This window comes from Leucopleurus acutus (genome assembly GCF_964270905.1).
Source record: "Leucopleurus acutus genome assembly, chromosome: 16".
Taxonomy (NCBI): Eukaryota; Metazoa; Chordata; class Mammalia; order Artiodactyla; family Delphinidae; genus Leucopleurus; species Leucopleurus acutus.
The window spans coordinates 9,217,771-9,239,549 of record NC_139158.1 but is presented as its reverse complement, the minus strand read 5'-3'; the positions used below and the strand labels follow the sequence as shown (position 1 = coordinate 9,239,549).

The window sequence follows — 21,779 nt, the reverse complement described above, 5'->3', positions numbered from 1 at the left end:
CCCTCCCCCGAAGGCCCTGGCTATCACAAGGCTGCTTTTTGTCCATGGGTTCCTCCTTTTTGCTCCCGATTCCAAAGGAAAACAGTAGAGTCATGGTGGAAAAGAATTCTACATTCTATATCTCCAAGAATTTCATTTCCTGGACTTCCCTGGTGGCGCAGTGGTTAGGACGCCACGCTCCCAATGCAGGGGGCCCGGGTTCGGTCCCTGGTCAGGGAACTAGATCCCACATGCCGCAGCTAAGAGTTCCCATGCCACAACTAAGGAGCCCACGTGCCACAACTAAGGAGCCCACGTGCCACAACTTAAGGAGCTGGCGCAACTAAAATAAATATTAAAAAAAAATTTCATTTCCATATTCCCTAAAGCGATTCCTCTCATTTCTTTTAGGGGCTCCAAGTGTCATGGATGAAACTAGAATCCTAGTCAATTCTGTTGCCTTTTTTTTTGTCATCTCTAGTTCGTTTGTCATCTTTAGTTGTTTTTTTCTTAAAAATTTAACAGGTACTAAAAAACTTTAATGTCACAGATACTAGAACCATATGTGGTACATGAAGTATGTCTTAATTTATTTAAACAAAGGAAGCTATTGAAAGTATAATGACCAAGAGACCATAAAAAGTGACCAGGCAGATTTTGGAAAAGAATCAAATAGAGGATCCTTTTAGTGGGGAATAGTATTAAGAAACCTAGATAAACCTAGTTTTGCTGAAGAGGAAGGAGTCTGAGGGAAGAAACAGAAACACAGGACAGATTGTGGAGGGCCTTGAAGGTCACGTCAAGAGAGTTTGGTTTTACTCTGTTGGCTTTAGGAAGCCAACCATTAGAAGCCAAGGACAGGGGAGTGACATAGCAAGATGCCATGGAGAGGAAAGAGAGGGAGGCAGGGGGACAAGTTGGAAGGACCCTGCCAACCTTATCCAGATATGTTTGCACTTATCAAGAGGAGACTTACAGTTCTGTGAGTTTGAGGATAGAACAGCAATAGGTATATGGAAAACAAAGTAAAATACATGAGGCAAACCAGGGGAAACGAAGAAAGGAAATGCAATCAGTTCACCATGTGGATCATTTGTGAATAATTCATAATCATAAGTTATACACTGACTATTGATTGAACTATTGCAACATAATTATATATGCTTGTATACGTGTATGGTGTTTCTGGGGGATATAAGAGGGCTAAGTTCTCATCTTCCACTGACGAAAGTCAACAGCTAATATTAAAACTGAAAAACTAAAGAAAACAGCAATATATATGTTATTTAGAAATAGGGAGGTAAATACCAGAGGAAACAGCTTAATGTATTGAAAATGGGTGCCTGGGGGAAGCAGGAAGTGGATGGGGGAGAGCACTGCAGGGCTGCTTTTTGTAGAACTATTTGTTTTCTTAACTCCATCTATATGTTTCCTTTTTGGAAACATGTCCATTTTACCATGAAAAAAGACATAATTTTAATGTAGTTTAAAACATTTTTAAAGAAGAAAGTCATTACAGTAGTAGTTTTGGCCAGAAATAATTGAAGTAGGATGCAGTGGGGATGGCAGGAAGGGGATGGTTCACGATTTTAGGCAGGCAGAATTGCTGTCATCTGATTGACTCTATGGCTGTGGAGCTCAAGAGAGGTCAAGGCAGAGCCTGTGAGGTTGTGAGGAAGGTGGGGCCATTAATAGAAATAAAAAACACCCACACAGAGCAGGTGATGGAGGGAACAGAGATCACAGACTGCAGACTTGGGATGTTTTGAGGTTTAGGAACCAACAGGACAGGCCAGAAAATACCAGCCAGAGACTGAAACTGTAGGGAATTCCCTGGCGGTCCAGCGGTTAGGACTCCATGCTTCCACTGCAGGGGACACGGGTTAGATCCCTGGTCAGAGAACTAAGATCACCCCTATCCACATGGTGCAGTCAAAAAAAAAAAAAAAAAAAATGACAAGCTGAAACTGTCTAATCAAGGGTTTCAGTGTGCATCAGTGAAAGAGGGGTGTTAAAAAATCTTGTGTCAATTAGCTCCATTGTTTGTAAATTGGAGCCATAGAAAGAAATGGAGGACAACCACCAAGCAATAGTCACATTAAAGTTTATTATTTTTTTCTATTTTAAAATGAAAATATAATCACTATAGAAAAACAAATGGAAAAATATACAAAAAGATAACGACGAAAATAAAACCAACCATAACTCCATCTCTCCAAGGTAAACACTATTCTTTGTTTGGAGAGACACTTCTTAGCTCCTTTTCTTGGGACTCCAGCTACTAGGCTGTATTCACAAAGCCCCACTTCTAGCTTCCACTTCGGTCTGCAGGATTTCCAACTGTGTTCTGGATGGCTGTCCAGGGTACCGGTCTCCGGTTCTTATGGCTGAAACTGAGTCCATCACTGAGTCTCCCATTTTAGATCTCTGCTTTATCACCACCAGGGACTGGATTCCAGTCCACAGCAGCCCCAAGCACTGAAATGACTATGGTGACCATTCTCATGTGCAATTAGATGCGTTTTTTTAAATATCAAAAGTTTCCAAAATTTGTTTTTTGGATGTTTTTGGAGTTCTTATTCTGTGTGTAGTCTGCCGTTAGTTATCTAGTTCTGCAAGTGTCCATCCCATTAGCCACTTAGTCTGTGCCTCAAATCTGGCCACCTGTCTCCACTGATCTTGCTACACATTTGAGGCCCTTGCCACCAGTGCCACAAACTACTGCAGTTCCCTCCTATAGGGTCGCTTCAATTCAACCCTCACACGCTTTGGCCAGGATGATGACTTCCTCTGCCACTCTCATCTCTTGATACTTTCTGCCTGAAAAATCCCTATGTTTTAGGCACATTGTCCTGAATTTACCAAGTCTGCTCTGCTGCTCCCTCTGCCTAGAAGGTTCATCCCTCATTTCCTCTGCCTAGTGGAGTGTGCTACTTACCTCTTCACAATCAACTCAGATGCCACATCCTCTGAGGTTTCTCCTAATCCTCTTAGAGGAAATTGCTACTGAAGGAAGAAGAGCTCCCTTCTCTGCTAGGTGATCAGAAGGGGCTTCATAGAGATGGCGTCTGACCTATATCAATGGAAAACAAAAATGTTGCCTGCCACATCAGTAAACAAAGGATGTTGCAGGCAACAAGCCATCACCTTACAGCTGAGCCATGAGGGAACTCAGGATAGAAACAGGATGCCCGCCATCTAGCAGTGCCCCCCGACCCCTGCCGACCCCCAAACTCAGGAAGAGAAAGCACAGGATACTGGCCCCAGATAGCTGAGGTGTATATCAAAGGAATGATTTCAGTGAGCCTTGACTTTTGCATCTTCCCATACATAGAAAAGCAATAAATTTCTTAACTTGAGATATCTGGTTTTCTTTAACAGTAATCTTTCGATATTCTGACTACTACCTGGTCTTTGTTGCAAAAACGCCTATGTATCCTGGCTCCTCCCTTACCTCTTACAAGCAGTCTCTCAGAGCTATCTGAGATGTTGTGTCCTGGACTTAAATCCTCGGTTGTCTGCCAAATAAAACATAATTCTCAACTTTTAGGTTGTGCTTTTTTTTTTTCCAGTTGACACCTAGAACTTACCTTTTACGCGGGTCAGGGGGGTATCCTTCTCACTTCAAGGTGAGAAGAAAAGGAGAAAACGGTCTGGCATTGGCATGCTGCCATTCAGGGACATCTAGCAGTCTAGCCCTGTCGAAGACCAGGCTGGGAAGGTATGTTCTGGGCACTGAAGATTTTTTTTTTTTTTTTTTCGGTACGCGGGCCTCTCACTGTTGTGGCCTCTCCCGTTGCGGAGCACAAGCTCCGGACGCGCAGGCTCAGCGGCCATGGCTCACGGGCCCAGCTGCTCCGCGGCATGTGGGATCTTCCCGGACCGGGGCACGAACCCGTGTCCCCTTCATCGGCAGGCGGACTCTCAACCACTGCGCCACCACGGAAGCCCACTGAAGATTTTTGAACCAAGGGTGACAATTTAACCAGGGATGAATGATTAATAAGTGTGTTTCTGACTGTACTGGATAGCCAAGCAGATTTTGGACTATGTGGGTGTAGTGTGCTTGGAGAAGTAGCTCAAATGTTCTCACTCTCCAGGCACAATTATTGCTGTTTTCTTACTGCGCACTTTGTACAGCATTCATCACACAGAACTGTGATTATTTGTCTCTCATTTTTTCAAGTCTCATTTTTTTCCCCTGTAGCACCCAACGCAGGGCCCTGAACATTGTAGGTGCTAGTAAAGACTATTTGAATGAAGGTATGTATTTTTAATATACATGTCGTTTAATATATTTTTCCAAAGAAGATTCTGTATTATCCTTTCCAGCAAGCCCCTAGAAGCAAGCATTATACTAATATCCAGATCTCAACCACACTCTAGTCTAGAAGCAGGTAACTTTTGGGGGAGCAAGGCTGGGGCTCAAGTTACCCCTCGTAGAACCTTTGCTGAGGTAAGGTCTGGAGGTTACTTCCCGCCAAGCCCTCCTCCCATCCGCCCCACCCGCGCACCTCCGGGCGTGGCCGAGAGCGGTGCCTTTAAGAAGGGGGCGGAGCCCGAGTGAAAAGACAAAGCCCCTGGCCGCGCGCTCCCCTTCCCCCCTCCAGCGCACCACACGGACAGTGGTGCCCGGATGTCGGTGTCGCCTTCGGTGACAGATGGCGTAGTGTCTGTGTATGTTAGAGGGCTTCTCTGGCCTGACCTCTTTGAATTCCCGGCCTTTCGGTCCCCCGCTGTCCCCCACTTTCAACTCCGCCGCTGGAGGCCCGCTCCTGTCACTGGCGCTTACATAACGTGACCTTTCACCTCTTCATACTGCCCTCTGGTGCGCTGCAACCCAACTAGGCGGCCCGGGAAGGGGGAGGGACCCAATCGCAGAGCGGCAGCTCCTGTGAGCCAATAAACGCTGGGTGCTGACCAGCTCTCCGCGTATTGGAGCCTTCGCCACCGGCGCCACAGGGGAGCATGTTAGTGTGTGCGCTGGCCGGACCGGGGGGAGGAGGGGAATCTCCCGCCATTTTTCAATAATTTCCTCCGGTGCAGCTGAGGACGAGTCGTGACTGCCGAACGCGGGGACCCGTAGCGAAGGTTGGCCGGAGGCTTCGGGGCGGCGCGGCATTGCGCGTGGGAGTTCTGTGCCCTTGCGTCCCTCTCCATGGCCCTAGCGCGGCGGCGCCAGCAGTGAAGGAGCCGAGTTCGCGCCGCCCTCTCACCCCTCCCCTCCCCCACCCCACCCCCGGGAGCCAGGCGCTCGCTCCGGGCCGCGGGGCCTAGTGTTACGCCGCGGGCGCGCTGAGGCGCAGCCGCTTTCCCCGCCGCTGCCGCCGCCGCGATGGCGCCGCTCCTGGGCCGCAAGCCCTTCCCGCTGGTGAAGCCGCTTCCCGGCGAGGAGCCGCTCTTCACCATCGCGCACACTCAGGAGGCCTTCCGCACCCGGGAGTATCCTTTTCCAGTCGCGCCGGCCAGGCCGCCCGCGGGGTGGGGTGGGGCGGGGTGGGCCGCGCAGCCCCGCGCCGGTGGCAGCTGTCAGCGCGCCCAGCGCTGGCGGGCCAGCACCCCGAGCTCGAGCCCCAGGCCCGCCGTTCCGGGGGGGTGGGCGGGCGGGCCGGCCCGGCTCAGGCCGCCCCGGAGCCCTGCGCCCTCCATCCTTTCCTCTGCCCCGCACTTTGTCACCGGGCCTCGCTGTAGATGAACGACCCTCTATCCCGCCCCCCCCCCCCCGCCCCAGGAGGTTGGCTTTAGGCCGTAAGTAGCGAGGGTTGAGCGGGGTTTCCTTTGCTGCTGCTTTTTTCTTTTTAAATTAAGCCTTCCACTTAAGTTTTGGAAATTGTACTTGAGCGGCCTCGTGATCTGGGTTGTACAAGTCGCGACTGCGTCTTCCCGGATCTCTGCGGGGACATTTGTGTTTTGCTTCTCCCGAGTGGACTTTAGGCTGGTGATGGATGAACTGACAGGATTGTGAGGCACAAAACCAAGAATGAATGTCCAGACTTAGAGAAGAGGCAGTAAAAAAGTTACCTTGGAGGAGCGGATGCCTTCCTTCCCTGGGCATGCACAGATTTGGAATTTTGACGATGTATAGGAGATCAGTATTTGTCTTTTAACAACGTTTCAAAAAGACACGCTTAAAGTTTTTATGTTGTATTTTAGAAACACGAGGCTGATGTTTTAAATGAGAAGCACCCTTTCTTCTGATCATTGCTTAAGGTTTCTTGCACAAGCTTATTAGTCTTTTAGTTGAAAGTTGTACGATTCTTATTTACTTTTTTTATGGATGCCAGATGCGTCCGTTTTGAAGCTTAAGTGTAAAAAAGTTTTCTGAATCAAGCTTTCTTTAGTGTACAGAAAGCTTCAAGAGTGAAGGGTAATGTATTCTTTAGTTTTATCACCCCTTTCCCTTTGGAAGGACTTGATTTCTTAGTAGTTTGTTTGCTTGCTTCAGTATGGAAGGAAATGCCGGTGTGAGCTATATCATTTGATTTCATTTCTCTTTGATCCTCCCTTTAATGTAATGCTTTATGGGATAACCTCATTCTTGTTTGAGTGCAGTTTGTGGATGTTAGGTGTTTACATACAAAGGGATTTGGCGAGTGAGTCCATGCTGTAGGAGGGCTCTTGAAGAAATGCAGCTAGAGCATCTCAGAGCTGAAATGGATCTTGGAGATGGTGGGGTTCTCCTGCCTGGGTATGCCTAGCGGGCCCACACAGTTGAGGTTGGCTTGCTAAAGGTCACACACTCCGTAAATGATGAGAATTAGGAGTAGAATTCAGTGCTCCTCGTACCTCATCCCTGAAAGTAAATCAGGAGAGGAACATGGAATGCTATTCTTTTACTTTTAATAATGTTAGTCCATTGTTTGTGTCAGTTTGTGGTATGATAAGGTGCATTTAAGGGAGGGGTCGGAGTGGTAATCTGGTTCTTTTTCATGTCCTGTTAGGACTTTTGGATTGTTTTGGAGAAGTGCTCTAGCTCTACCAAATACTTTATTCTAAAAGTGCCCAATTTTTTTTTTTTTTTTAAATAACATTCCAAAACATCGGTGAAGTAAAAAATTACTTTTGGGAATCTGCCATATCCTTTTCAGATGTCATCTTTTGAGCAGTTGATGGTTATTCACACTAATATTACTGGTTGTTGATTTTTCAGGTCTGGTTCTAGTGGAGCATCAGAAACTGCGATAGGGAGGAGACAAATTCTAAGGCTGTACTAGGTACTGAGCTCTGTAAAAAATGGCTGTAGATAGAACTGGCAGCCCCGGCTTTTTCATATCATTTACTGAAATCGCTGAAATACAGTGATACATATGAGGAGTTTTTTTTAATGATGACAGTTGAAAACTGATATGTGGAACTTTTTAACTGTTATGTATTTAATAAAAATTCTTCATCTTTAAAATTTCCCATACCAGTATTTAGAACCCTTTTAACAAAGGAGTTCTTAAATTGTGTTATATATTGGGGGAAAATTGCTCCCTTGGTAATTTCTACAAGTGGAAGCACTTTGAGGATGGTTTTTAAACAATTGTACTGTGTGGTTGGCAGGTTGGCATATTTCTTTATTAGGCTATTAGTGATTTCATAGAGGAGAACAAGTATGTGGTTGGGTAACTGCTGCATTTGAAGTATTGTTATTTCCAATTCTTAATTTATAGTTATAATTATGTTTTAATAGGACTTCATACTTTAATTTTCTCCTAATACCTACCTTTTGTTTGCATGTATATTCTATGGCAAATTTGTATGGTGTTTTATTGACCTAAAGCTGTGAGCATTGTGTTCTTGAAGGTATTATTGTACATCTTCATTAAACTTACAGTGGTTGTGAATGATGCACACATTTAATGACTGGGTTATATGTTGATGTTTATTGTACTGTAGCTTTAAATCTATGGTACATTGCTTCCTAGGATAGTACTACTGCTGGCAAGACAGTAGATCTTGGTTTGAAAAATTAACTTTATTGGAATCACTTCTTGATGTGATTATTTGACAGTAGAATTCTACACTGACTGTGTTTAAGTCAAGATAGATTTTAAGGAGGAACTGAACCTACAAGTGGCCTGCTGTAGATTAAATTTTTTTTTGTATTGCTTTATCCTAGTTTCTAAAGCCTAGAAACTAGTTCATAACCTTAGTAGCATCAATATGAGAACTTTTAGATGGTGTAATAAGGGGGGGTATTAGAATATACAGTTATTCTGGCTCCAGGCAAGAATAACTTGATTTGCCTAGAGTGTTTTAAGAGCTGGGGTTAAGTTGTAGTTGCAAGACAGGATTTTATTGGGCAGTTGGAATACTGAGCTCTTATGTCGATTTTTATAATTTAATTTCTTTAAAGTAACAAGTTATTATCAGATTAGAGTTATTTTTAACTTAATGACAGACTGGTCCAAAGAGAGAAAATAGGATAAAAAGCAGACCTTGAGTTGGTGCTTTGTCTTCTCACTTAGAACTCTTAGCGTTATAGTTATGCTTATTTAACCTCCATACTTTTATGGGCCACTTCCTTTCAGGCTATCAGGTACTTTATTGAAAGAAACAATACTTACAAGGCTAAAGAGAACAAAGAAGGGCAGCATATGGTGGTAAGGAAGTAGCTCTTGAACTCTTGAAAAAGTAGATGCATAATGAGATAGTCTAGGATTTGAACTTATCATTTATAGCTTACACAACCTTTGGAGAATTGCTTTGACATTTTGTCTGCAATTATAAGTGCAGCAGTCGCTGGAACATAAAAACCACAATTGGCATTTGCTTTGACCGGTTATTTGAGAGTGAGTGACTTATTTTGGTAACCTAAAATCTGAAATAGGATTTAGAGCCAGCTGACTCAACATCCTTCTTTTTGTAAAAAATTAATTTATTATTATTTTGGGGGGGCTCTGTTCGGTCTTCGTTGTGGTGCGTGGGCTTCTCATCACGGTGGTTTCTGTTGTTGTGGAGCACGGGCTCTAGGTGTGTGGGCTTCAGTAGTTGCAGGCCGCGGGCTCAGGAGTTGTGGCGCATGGGCTTAGTTGCTCCATGGCCTGTGGGATCTTCCCAGCCAAGGGCTCGGTCCCATGTCCCCTGCATTAGCAGGCGGATTCTTAACCACTGCGCCACCAGGGAAGTCCCTGAATATCCTTCTCATGGGCTTTTTTTTTCTCCTTTCATTTTTATTTTTTCTTTAACTTTTCTCTTAGCATAAATCAAAGTAATAACCAGAACAGAGTTACATAAACTTAAAACTACCTAATGTTAGGGGTGGTTGTAGAAATTTCAGTTTTAGACTTTTGAAATTAATCTAATTTGAATGACTAGTCAGTTAAAAATTGTGCTGTCAGAGGACATTCATTCCTAGACGTAATCGTTAGGTTTATAGTGCTATCCAACAGAAATGTGATGTGAGCCACATGTAATTAAAATTTTTCTAGGGCCACATTTGAAAAAAAGGAAACAGGTGAAAAAAAAGGAAACGCACATTTTTCTTATTCCAAGTTTCAGGCTGAAGGAGCAGTCCCTGTCTGCAGCGACCTTTTCTAGTGGCAGAAAGGTCAGGAGGAAACCATGACAGCTTTTTAAGCTTCTTCCTGGAAGTTGTGTCTGTCACATCTATTGGTCAAAGCAAGTTATGTGGCAGGGCCCAGCCTTTGTGGGGAGGGGATGTGCTTTCCTCTTCCCAGGAGGCATTGCAAGCCACATGGCAGTGGGTGGAGGTGTAGAATCCTCTTAGGGAAGAGAGGTGGATATTTGGAAAAAATAGTACAGTCTGCCACATTTTAAGGTTAAGGGAATGTTTCCTGGGGAAGGTTGCTTTTAAGTTGAGATCCAAAGGATGGTTAGAATTTAGTTTATTTTGCCAGTTATATCTCAGTGAGCTGTTTTTGTTTGTTTTTTTGTTTGTTTTGGCTGCACTCGGCAGCTTGTGGGATCTTAGTTCCCTGACCAGGGCTCTAACCCGGGCCCCTGGCAGTGAGAGCGCTGAGTCCTAACCACTGGACCACCAGGGAATTCCCGATTTTGAAAACCTGAAAGAAGTTTCATATGGCTGGAGTGAAGAAGTGGGGATGGAGATGCAGTGTTGAGAGATACGGAAAAGGGCTGCATCACAGGTCCTTGTGAGATAGGCTGAGGAGTTTGGACTTTGCCTTAAATTTAGTGGAGGCTGTTGAAAAATTTGAGCAGGAAAGAAGCAGGCTTTTAGGTTAGGAAGATCAATGTGGCTGTAGCATTGAGAATGGATCTGCAGCCTTGAGACTAATGGCAACTAGATGGTGTTTAAATAATTAAATAATCTAGGCAGTAGATAATGGTGGTCTAAATAAATTTACTAGCCCTTGAGGTGGAGAGAAGTACAGTTGATGGATTTCTGAAATTAAGTAGATTTGACAGGGTTTGGTGATCGGGGAGGAATCAAGGGTTATGTTTTGGTTATCACTTGGTTAGTGGTGTTCTTCTCTGATATAGAGGACCCTGTGAGACAGGAGGGAAGGGGGCAGGGCAAACCTTAAAAGAATGACAGCCCCTGAGGACATAAAGTGGTTAGAACCGAGATGGCGGAAGAATCTACTTCCAGTAGACCTTGAGCCTCATTATACGCTCATTGCGATACATTAGAATATTGTAAATGACGCCCCCGCAGGCGCCCTGACTGTTTGAGGCCAACCATAAAAGGCCAGAAAGTGGGCAGTGGTCCAATTCCTGGAAATCCCTGCCTCTTCCCCAAAATAGTTGGAGTAATCTTCCTATTGCTTAGCCTGTGAAATTACCCAGCCCATAAAAACTAACCATCCCATATTCCAGGGCCTATCGCCTTCTGAGAGGGCCCACACACTCTGTCTGTGGAGTGTGTATCTCCCTAAATAAACCTGCTTTCCCACTTAGGTCTTGGGGAAAACTCCCTTGCCTGACTGCTTGCATCCTTCACAAGCATCCTATATTAATAAATCTTCTTGCCTATGGCTTTGCCTCTCGCTGCATTCCTTCTGCACTGAGGCATAAAGAACCTGAGCTTCATTAGTCCTGAGACCAGGTGTGTGGTATCAGCAGGGAGATATTGTGGGTTCAAGCCCCATCTGAGATGTGATTGGGTTTGAGTCCCAATCTGAGGTGTGGGGTTTCATGGAAGAGGATCAAGTGGTTCTTTTGTTTTGACTGTGAAGGGTGGTGGGGGACGGATAGGAAGTATTTAGTTACGGAGGTTCTTATATTGAATTGCTGAGTATATCCAAATGGAGATGTATATGTTGCTAGTATATATATGGGCCTGGAGTTCAGAGAGAGGAGACTGAGCTGGTGATAGAAGTTATTAGCATATATAGATAGTAGTTGAAGTTACGGGCATGGATGAGGTCACCCAGAATGAGAATGCTATACTGATGATGATTTTCACAGGAGGGTACGAAAGATCTGTATTAGGGTAGAAGAGACTGTCATTATTTGAAAAACCACACTCAATCAATCAGTATTTGGTATTTAAATACATATTGTTTGAAAAAAGTTGGAAAAAAAAGTTTCTTCCTTTTTTTCCCTTAAAATAATAAAAATCATAGAAAATAAAACACAATAAAATCTTGATGGGTGGAATGATTTTCAGAACTGTGGGGGCCGGAGGATTTTTCCCTTTGCAACAACATATTTGTATTTTAGGAGGCCTGAGGCCAAGTGAGATTTTTAAATCAGAAGAAATGGGTTTAAAAACAAGACTGAGAAAAAAGGTTGTGAGTGTAAGAATCACAAAGGCCAGAGAAGAAGAGGATTACCAGTCAGGCCAATTAACATGTTTTAAAATGTTATGACTGGATGAGAAATGAGGATCAAAAGCTGGATTTGGATAATGGTTCTTTTATTGGAGAGAAAGGACTTAACTGAGAAACACCTAAGTGGTTACAGTTAGGGACTGAAGAGGTTAGGATGATTCCCTGATTTCTAACTTGGACACTAGGGCCATTCAGTGAGATTGGGAGTATCTGTTAAAGAGCAAGTTTGGGAGGGAGTGGAGGAGTAGTAAGAGTTTAGTTTTAGAAGAAGTGGGATTTGAGGGATTACTGAGGCATCCAGGTGACAGCAGTTCTGTGTGTTATTGGCCATATGGGTCTTGATCTAAGGAGAATGGACTGGGCACATGGCACATTATTCCTACTCCCCCCCTCCACTGGGCAGAGCCTCTTGACTTGCAGGATCTTAGTTCCCCGACCAGGGATTGAACCCATGCTCTCGGCCACTGGACCACCAGGAAATTCCCACATTATTCCTACTTTTTAAATTAACAGCTAATAATAGGGGCTTCCGTGGTGGCGCAGTGGTTGAGAATCTGCCTGCTAATGCAGGGGACACGGGTTCGAGCCCGGGTCTGCGGAGGATCCCACATGGCTCCGAGCAACTAGGCCTGTGAGCCACAACTACTGAGCCTGCTGGTCTGGAGCCTGTGCTCCGCAACAAGAGACACCGTGATAGTGAGAGGCCCGCGCACTGCGATGAAGAGCGGCCCCCGCTTGCCACAACTGGAGAAAGCCCTCGCACAGAAACGAAGACCCAACACAGCAAAAATAAATAAATAAATGAATAAAATAACAACTAATAATAAAAACTTAATGTTTTCTCTTTAGGACATATTTGTTAATCTCACATTCTCTCTGATTACACAGTGAATTTCTTCAGTGTAGCTGAATGATATATTAGAATGTTACTAAGCTTTTTTTTTTTTTTTTTTTTTTTTTGCGGTACACGGGCCCCTCACTGCCGCGGCCCGTCCAGTTGCGGAGCACAGGCTCCGGACGCGCAGGCCCAGCGGCCATGGCCCACGGGCCCAGCCGCTCCGCGGCATGTGGGATCCTCCCGGACTGGGGCACGAACCTGCGCCCCCTGCATCGGCAGGCGGACTCTCAACCACTGCGCCACCAGGGAAGCCCTAGAATGTTACTAAGCTTTTTGAATGTTTAAATAAATCCACGTACTGATTCTTTATTTTACCTCCCCTCCCCAGGTGCAAACAGGCAAACAGAAAACAAATCCATTTTGTTGATAAGTTAGTTATGATAATGTCCCTGTAGAAACCATGCTATTTCCTTTTCTCTATGGGATTTTATAAGTTTTCAGTGATTGGATTTACATAGCTTTCTATGGAAGTCTGACTCCTGATTTTTACAGGTGCTCTATTTTGTTTAATCATTTAAATATTAGCAACAGCCCGGTGAGGAAAAGAGACATATTGCTTTGTTTTTGGCAGATCCAGAGAATGATATGGTGAGAGAAGGTGCTTATACTATTGACTAAAACTACAGTTCTGGATTATTTATGGATTTATCCCTGTCATTTGTCTTTTAACTGATCATAACCCTAGAAAACCAAGAATCTCTTTTATATTAAAAATGAATTATTTGTTTAGTTGTGAGGTAATATTACAAGGGGAGCTGTTTAAATACTTTTTATTTCAACCATTATATATAAAAACTGTCACTTGGAAAGTACAGAGATTGGCAGCTAATTCTCTAGTTGTGGTGTAAGTTTATTTTCCTGCATAACATCTTTTGCTGTGCATAAAAGTAAATTAGTTACTTGTCATTTGAATTTGAATATGGCTGGGTGATAATGAATTACAATTGGGATGGTATGGAAAGTTACCATATACATGAACTAGTTATAGGATGTCTTCCTCCATTTCCCTCACAAAGACGGAATAATGACTGGTAAACAACTTGTGGACGTGGTATTATTGGAGATAACATAAACTCTGGATAAATATTACTATATCAGAATTATTTTTACTACTTTATGGAACTTATTTTTTAAACCTTAGAGAATCAACAAGTGTTTCCAAGGTAGACTGGAAGGCTGTTAGTAAATGGATCATTAGCATATGCACGGGGTTATTCCAAACTGCCTGTGAGACTGCTGGAGCCATCTCATCTTACTGTGGAACTGATTCTTAAACTTGCTGACCATCTGAGTTGTGTAACAGTTTCACATACCTTAAATTCTTATTCCTTGTGTCTTGTATTTTATTTTGCCTTTATTTTTTCTTACTAATCTTTAGTACTGTGTGAGTCTTGTGAAATGAAACTTGGGTGAATTGAAGAAAGCACAGTTGTAGATGGTCCTAACCATACTTTAGTGTTAATCATCTTGTTTGGATTTGCCAATTGAAAATTCTGATTTCAGTTTTATCTTATGCTGTACATTATAGAAAGTATACTGTAGTTTTTTTCCCATATATGGTAAGTATTTTGTGGATTAGTTGTCTCTGTTGCTTGAATATTGTGTTCCTGAGCCACTGCTAACAGAGAGTATGAAGCCCGCTTGGAAAGATACAGTGAGCGCATTTGGACGTGTAAGAGTACTGGAAGCAGTCAGCTAACACACAAAGAGGCCTGGGAGGAGGAACAGGAAGTTGCTGAACTGTAAGTAGTAGAAGCACTGCCCTTCTAGCGCTATCTTCATGTTATTAGGAAAGAAGGAATATTAACCATAAAACAATATTTGTATTTAAGTTTATGGGGCATAAATTGGAATACATTACGTTAGTATAATGTACTGGTGTCTTGCCTGTTGTCATTTTGCAAGTAACAGTGTGTGGAATATATAGTTGTGTGTACACTTATTTAGATATTTACTAGGCTTTTGAGTGTTCTTGCTGTATACTTTTACCTTGTAAATACTCTGGAAATGTGGTTCTAAGCAAAGGAAGCTGGTATAATCTAGAAGTAATATGGAGGCAGCAAATTAGCAGAAAGTTTTCTTTATTTTGTGGTCATTTGAAATTTAAGATAGTATTTAAAGCAGCTATCAAAAATAAGTACACAGTTTGAAGACAGTTTATCTGAGTGGGGTGGTTGAATGAGGTGTCTTAAAAATTCTGTCTGTTTTCAAAGGGCCTATTTGTCTGGGTAGTCTCTCGAAAAAAACACTCAGAATTTAGGCAGTAGAAGCATGCAGAAGGTAAGTAGAAACTAAGGATGATAAAACAGTACTCTTTTTTTTTTAGTGGTTTTTTTTAATTTAAGTATATTTGATATACAGTATTATATGTTACAGGAGTACATTATAGTGATTCACAAATTTTAAAGGTTATACTCCATTTCTAGCTACTATAAAAAAACAGTACTCTTTTAGAAATTCGGAGTAGAAACTTTTTCTGTGGACTTCTCATTGACTTCTCTTGATAGTATATAAGCAGAGAGCATACAGTTTAGTAATTAATACCATTCTGCTCTTTTGCCTGTGTAACAGAACACAACCTTCAGTTGAGACCTGGGGTCTAGTAATGGTTCCATCACTGATTAATAATTAGTGAAGTCTGTTAACCTGGTGCCTGTTTCTTTTTTGCTTGGGTCACTGACATAGTTCTGTTTTGGATTATTGTTATTTATGCATATGCCCCATTTAGTATACTAGACTCAGGGTTGGCCTACCTTTACTGTAAAGTGCCAGTTAGTAAATATTTTAGGGTTTGTGGGCCATGTGGTCTCTGTCTCAGCTATTCATGTATTTACTTCAGTGACCAGTGTGAGGACAGCAATGCTTTTTGAACAGCAGAGGCACATATGACAGTTTTGATGATTGGGGTTGTGCTTTGAGAAGATTAATCTGGAAGCGGTGTGCAAGATGAGTTAGAGAGGGAAGAGGCAGGTGGGAAGTCTGTGTAATCTAGCTAAGAGTATTCGGGTCGGGAATCATGGCATTATTGGGAATAGAAAGAATGAGATGGATTTACATTCTGAAAAAGGGGGTTTGGTCATAATTTTGGAAAACCACTACAAACTTTGTTCTTGAAAAGTCATAATACACATTAAAGATTTTCAGAAGACTAATAAAGAAACTCTAGCTTGGTTTAGTCTTACGGGTTTTAAACTTATTCGACCTTAGATCCCATTACAACAGAGGGAAGTTCTGAAGAACACATTTAGGGAATGTTTTATGTGATTTGATAGCTAATAGAATATAAGGAGTAATGGGAGAAATTGTTGAAAAAGACAGTGAGGTTTTATAATTTTTATTCAAAGTAGAAATACTTTTTTCTGATTATAAAAGAAATGCATACTTGTTATAAGAATGTAAACAATACAGAGTTAGTAAAAGAGTCTGAACATCATTGTCCAACTTCACTCCCCAGAAATAACCACAGACAATGAAGCTTTAAGCCTGAGTGACTGGGAGGCTTAATGGAAAGAGACAGTGAATTTATAGGGGCCAGGAAAGGCCTCATGGAATTAAGGAAGTCTGAGGACATGTTTGAAGGGTGATTAAGCTGGGAGGGAAGACAGTGGGGAGAGGACAAAGGTAACAGTCTTAACAAAGGCAGGGAGACTTGAAGGTTATTGATCATGAGAGGAATAGCAGATAACTTGGTAGGTTAATTGTGAACGGAGTGTGATAAGAGCTTTTAAGCCGCAGTTGGAGGAACATTTGTTATGAACAGCACAGAGAGTGATTGAGAATATTGTAGTATGATAATAAACCTGCTACTTGCATCTGTATGAATATTCTCATGCCTGATCCTTCCTTTTGCCCTGTAACACATATGTTAAACTATCTGGTCAGAATTGGATATCTTAACAACTCTCCATTTAGGTTGCTTCACATTTTCTGCTGTCATCAAGAATCCAGCAGTGAATATCTTTGTGTACCTATGACAGTTCTCCTAACTGTTGTCAAACTGCTTTCCAAAAGAGGTGAAACGTGGGCTTTTGGCAGAGTATGTGTGCTATTTTGCACCATTCACTTGCTCCTATCAGGGTGTGATAATTAAAGTTCTTTTTTGCTAGTTTAATAAATGAAAAGTGGTACATCATTGTTTCACTTTGCAAGGAGTTCAAATCATGGTTCCAACATGTTAACCATTCATGATTTATTTTTCTTATCTGTAAAATGAAAATTCTAGACCCCTCACAAGGTATTGTGAGAACTAAATGAAGGAATGCATTTTTATTGATTGAGACATAATAATTAAGTTATGGTCTCCCAACCAAAAATTGCACAAAGGATATGTATAAAGAATTCATACCTGAAAAGGGAAGTCAACTGCAAAAACGAATGGGAAAATGTTCAACCTTACTAATGATGTGCTTATTATTTTCATTTTATAGATGAGAAAATTAACATGGACAGGTCAGTCAGACAAAGCTATTTAAAAGTTCTTTCTTTATCCTGTATACCACATAGGTTTTAATCTTTGTATTCTCCAGTGCCTTGCATGTATTTGCTAAAGAGCTTTTTGCATTGATCTGGGTAACTCTCCGGATAGGCTCTCCTGCATTTTCTTGGTAACTGATGACATGTTTGTTTAGTTTGAAGGAGGAGTTCCCTGCCTGGTATGAGAAACTTGTTCTGGAAATGGTTCACCATAACACAGCCTCCTTAGAAAAGTTAGTAGATACTGCTTGGTTGGAGATCATGACCAAATATGCTGTGGGAGAAGAGTGTGATTTTGAGGTGAGTGCCTATTTTTATTTATTTTTTTAATATGATTTGACTCACCAAATGTCAGGATTGGAGCTTCCAACATAGATTATAGAATATATTTCTATGTGAGTAAAAATATACATTACATTTGAAGTCCACTTAATATCAAATATTTTAATCGCCAATTTTTTTTTTTTTTTTTTAATGTTTTGGGTTTTCGTTGCTGCAGGCGGGCTTTCTCTAGTTGCAGCGAGCGGAGGCTACTCTTCGTTGTGGTGCGAGGGCTTCTCATTGCGGTGGCTTCTTTTGCTGTGCAGCACGGGCTTCAATAGTTGTGGCTCGTGGGCTCTAGAGCACAGGCTCAGTAGTTGTGGCGCACAGGCTCAGCTGCTCCGCGGTGTGTGGGATCCTCCCAGACCAGGGCTCGAACCCATGTCCTCTGTGTTGACAGGTGGATTCCCAACCACTGCGCCACCAAGGAAGTCCCTAATCACCAAATTTTAGAACCACGTTTGTTATTGGGAATGTTGACTATTACAATAATTGTTAGACTGTATCATTGCAACGTTGTTTTCCCTGTTTCGTCCCTTTTTGATAACTTGATGCTGTATTGGCCTTGTTTGTTTTGTCATTTTTTTTCATACTTTGTTTAAAAGACCTTTAGATATTTTTAGTCCAAATCTATGGAATCTATAGGCAAAAGATTTCATTTCCCTGCAACAGTGATTGAGTTGACTGTTTTGTTTTTCTATTTAAATTTTTAAATTTTCCAGCCCATTACTAAAGGATAACTATTACTGAAGTAAATAGGTAAGATAGCTATTACTGTTACTAAAGGATTTACTAAAGTAGTTAGGTAAACTGTTTACGTAACACTAAAGCAATCCCTATATAATCCTTTGAAAACTTAAGTAAGATTCAGGGCGGAAGGGAACTAACATTTGTTGAATTTTTGTATGTACTGGATACTGAGCTAGTTGCTTTACATAATGTCTTACAGAATCTGCACAGAAAGGTGAGGTGGTAAACAGGCGCAGATGTTTAAGTAGCTTGTTCAGGTTTATATAATGTACTAGTTAGTACTAGTGATTTCATCTGTATGTAATGAAATGGCTGACTGACAGTGGCCTGGACTTCTCAAACTTTAGCCTAAATAAAATCACTTAGAGGATTACTGAATGTACATTCTTGGGCCCCATCCCCTGAGAGCTTGATTCAAAAGGTCTAGGGTAGGGCCTAAAAGTTTACAGTTCTAACAAGCTCCAGGATGTGATGATACGAACCCTCTGGGGACAACATTTTGAGTAGCATCGGCTTAACCAATGAAGACATTTGATTATCTCGCATAATAAGTCTTAGAGGCAGGCAATTCCAAGTTTGGTATAGAGGCTGAATAATATTGTCAAGGACTTAAACTCCGTCTCTCTGCCTTTCTGCTCCGCTTTTCTCGGTGTGTTTGGTTTTGTCCTTAGCTTTGTTGCCTCTTGGTTGTGAAATTGTGACTGTGAGCACAATTGTTTGCTCACTCGCAATTCAGAGTGATCAAATATCTAAGCACAGTAAGAAAATCTTTACCAGAAGCATATTCCTCCTGTCCCCCCCCCCTTTTTTTTTTAAATATTTATTTATTTTGGCTGCGCTGTGTCTTATTTGCGGCACGCAGGACCTTTGTTGTGGCATGCGGGCTTCTTAGTTGCGGCATGCGAACTCTTAGTTGGCAGCATGCATGTGGGATCTAGTTCCCCAACCAGGGATCGAACCCGGGCCTCCTGCATTGGGAGTACAGAGTCTTACCCACTGGACCACCAGGGAAGTCCCCCTCCTGTCCCCTTTTATCTTTATATGTTACTGCCTAGATCATGGCTTACATAATCCATCAGCTGCAGGGGGGCTGAGAAAGTGAATACTACCTTTTTTATAAAGCCTCAAAAGAGACAGGCTGGCAAGAGAAGAGGAGGAGGGGAATGGCCTAGGTAGCCCAACAATAGCCAGTAAGTCTGTGTCTATCTGGCTCCAAAGTCCTTGTTCTTTCTTTAATTTACTTTGACTCCTTGTATCTCCTAGCTACTTTTTTAAAATTTTGTAATTGTCTGTGGAATCATCATTGGGTTTTAATCACACACTATATCATTCAGTGTCCTGGCAGGAAACAGATGGCATATTCATATGGTGTAATCAAATTGAGTTTAATAAAGGAACTACAGACAGCAGACAGCAGTCTGATCTAGGTCAAGGAAAACTAACAAGGTTAAAGTACCTCATGGCTGTCAATAGTGGAGAGGCTTTACTACTTCTAAACCCCAAGTAAATGAGGGGAGGGAGTGGATACAGGAACTAGGAGAGAGTAATGTAATTGTAGAAAAGTACTTTGGTAGTGAGAAGTAACCAACCTGCTAGGGAGACAGGGGAATGAATATACCATATGATTTTCTGCTTATGCTTCCCATGGGTGGAACTCACCAAAATCTAGAGGGCAAGGGAGCCCTTTGATGTAGTTCATAAAGATCAGCCTGTTTAAGCACAGAGCAAGGCAGAGAAGACTGGAGACAGATATGGAGTGGCAAAAGGAAGATACTCTGCACACATCTGCAAGGTGGAAGAGGAAGAGTTCCAGGAAAAGGGGGAGAGAGATTAGGGAGATAGGCGTGTCCATAAACATATGAAAAGATGTTTAAATTCATTAGTAATCTAGGAAATCAAATTGAAACCGTAGTGAGATCATTTTATACTCATCAGATTAGTAAATAAGAAAAAGTCAAAATAATGCCAAGTTTTGACAAGAATCTGGAGCTGCTCATTCACTGCTAACTATTTTGGTAAATGCTTTGGCATTATTGAATACAGTGGACTTTGACTAGGGTTTTTATTCTTGAGTATTTACTCTTTTGATATCTAATAATGTTGAGCACGTTATGTGCTTGTTGCTGTCCTTCTATTTGTATTTTCTTTGGTGAAGTGTCTGTTCAGATCTTTGTCCATTTAAAAATTTAGTTTAGGGCTTCCCTGGTGGCACAGTGGTTGAGAGTCCGCCTGCCGATGCTGGGGACACGGGTTCGTGCCCCGGTCCGGGAAGATCCCACATGCCGTGGAGCGGCTGGGCCCGTGAGCCATGGCCGCTGAGCCTGCGCGTCCGGAGCCTGTGCTCCGCAACGGGAGAGGCCACAACAGTGCGAGGCCTGCGTACCGCAAAAAAAAAAAAAAAAAAAAAAAATTAGTTTAAATTTAAATTGTTTATTTTCTTGTTTTTAAGTTGTGAGACTTATTTATATATTCTGCATACATATCCTTTATTAGATATGTGCTTTTGCTTTTTCTCCCAATCTAGGGCTTGTGTTTTTACTCTCTTAACAGTGTTTTTTGAAGAGCACAGGTTTTTAGTTTTTTTTTTTTTTTTGCGGTACACGGGCCTCTCACTGCTGTGGCCTCTTCCGTTGCGGAGCACAGGCTCTGGACACGCAGGCTCAGCGGCCATGGCTCACGGGCCCAGCGGCTCCACGGCACGTGGGATCTTCCCGGACCAGGGCACGAACCCGTGTCCCCTGCATCAGCAGGCAGATTCTCAACCACTGCGCCACCAGGGAAGCCCAAGTTTTTAGTTTCGATAAGCCAAATGGAAAGAAAGTATCTAACCATATCTGTAATTATGTGTAATATAAATGTTCTAAAAACTTCACTTGAAAGGTAGAGATTGTCAGATTGGATAAGAAAGCAACACGCGACTATCTGCTGCCTATAAGAAAGATATAAATAGAATAATATGAAAAGGGTGGAAAAAAGATACCATCCTAACATTAGTCAAAAGAAATCTGGTATGGCTATATAAGTGTCAGACAAAGTAGGTTTCAGGACAGAGAATATTACCGTGAATAAAGAAGCATTTCATAATGACAAAGGGATCAGTTTATTAAGAGGGCATAGCAGTCCTTAATGTTTATGTATTTACTAATGAGAGCTTCAGAGTACATGAAGCAAAAATAGAACTACCAAAAGAAATAGACAAGTCAAAATTATAGATGGAGATTTCAGCCCCCTCCCCTTTTCTCAATAACTGGTAGAAAGAGTAGACAAAAAGTCAGCCAGAATATAGAAAACCTGAATAACATTATCAACCAACTTGACCTAATTGTCATTTATAAAACATTCCACCTAATAACTGCAGAATACACATTCCTTTCAAGTGCATAGTTTATGATGGTAGACCATAGTCTGGGCCATAAAAAAAGTCAGTAAACTTACAAGGGTTCAAATCATACAAAGTATATACTCTGACCAGAATGGAATCAAATCAATAACAGATATCTGGAAACTCTGCAAATAATTGGAAACTAAATAACACAACTTTAACTTACTCATAGATTAAAGAAGAAATCAAAAGGGAAATTAGATAATATTTTGAACTGAATGAAAATACAGTATAT

At 42.0% G+C, this 21,779-nt stretch overlaps 1 protein-coding gene across 1 annotated transcript in view; it reads left to right on the top strand.

Moving 5' to 3' along the window:
• The first annotated feature begins 4,989 nt into the window (after positions 1 to 4,989).
• The window catches only part of BAZ1B (bromodomain adjacent to zinc finger domain 1B), a 64,469-nt gene continuing 47,679 nt past the window's right edge, over positions 4,990 to 21,779 (top strand). Inside the window, exons 1-3 of the mRNA XM_082857753.1 lie at positions 4,990 to 5,421; positions 14,244 to 14,360; positions 17,247 to 17,391. Coding sequence (XP_082713879.1) covers positions 5,315 to 5,421; positions 14,244 to 14,360; positions 17,247 to 17,391 — 369 coding nt within the window. The 5' untranslated portion in view covers positions 4,990 to 5,314. The remainder of the gene's footprint in view (positions 5,422 to 14,243; positions 14,361 to 17,246; positions 17,392 to 21,779) is intronic.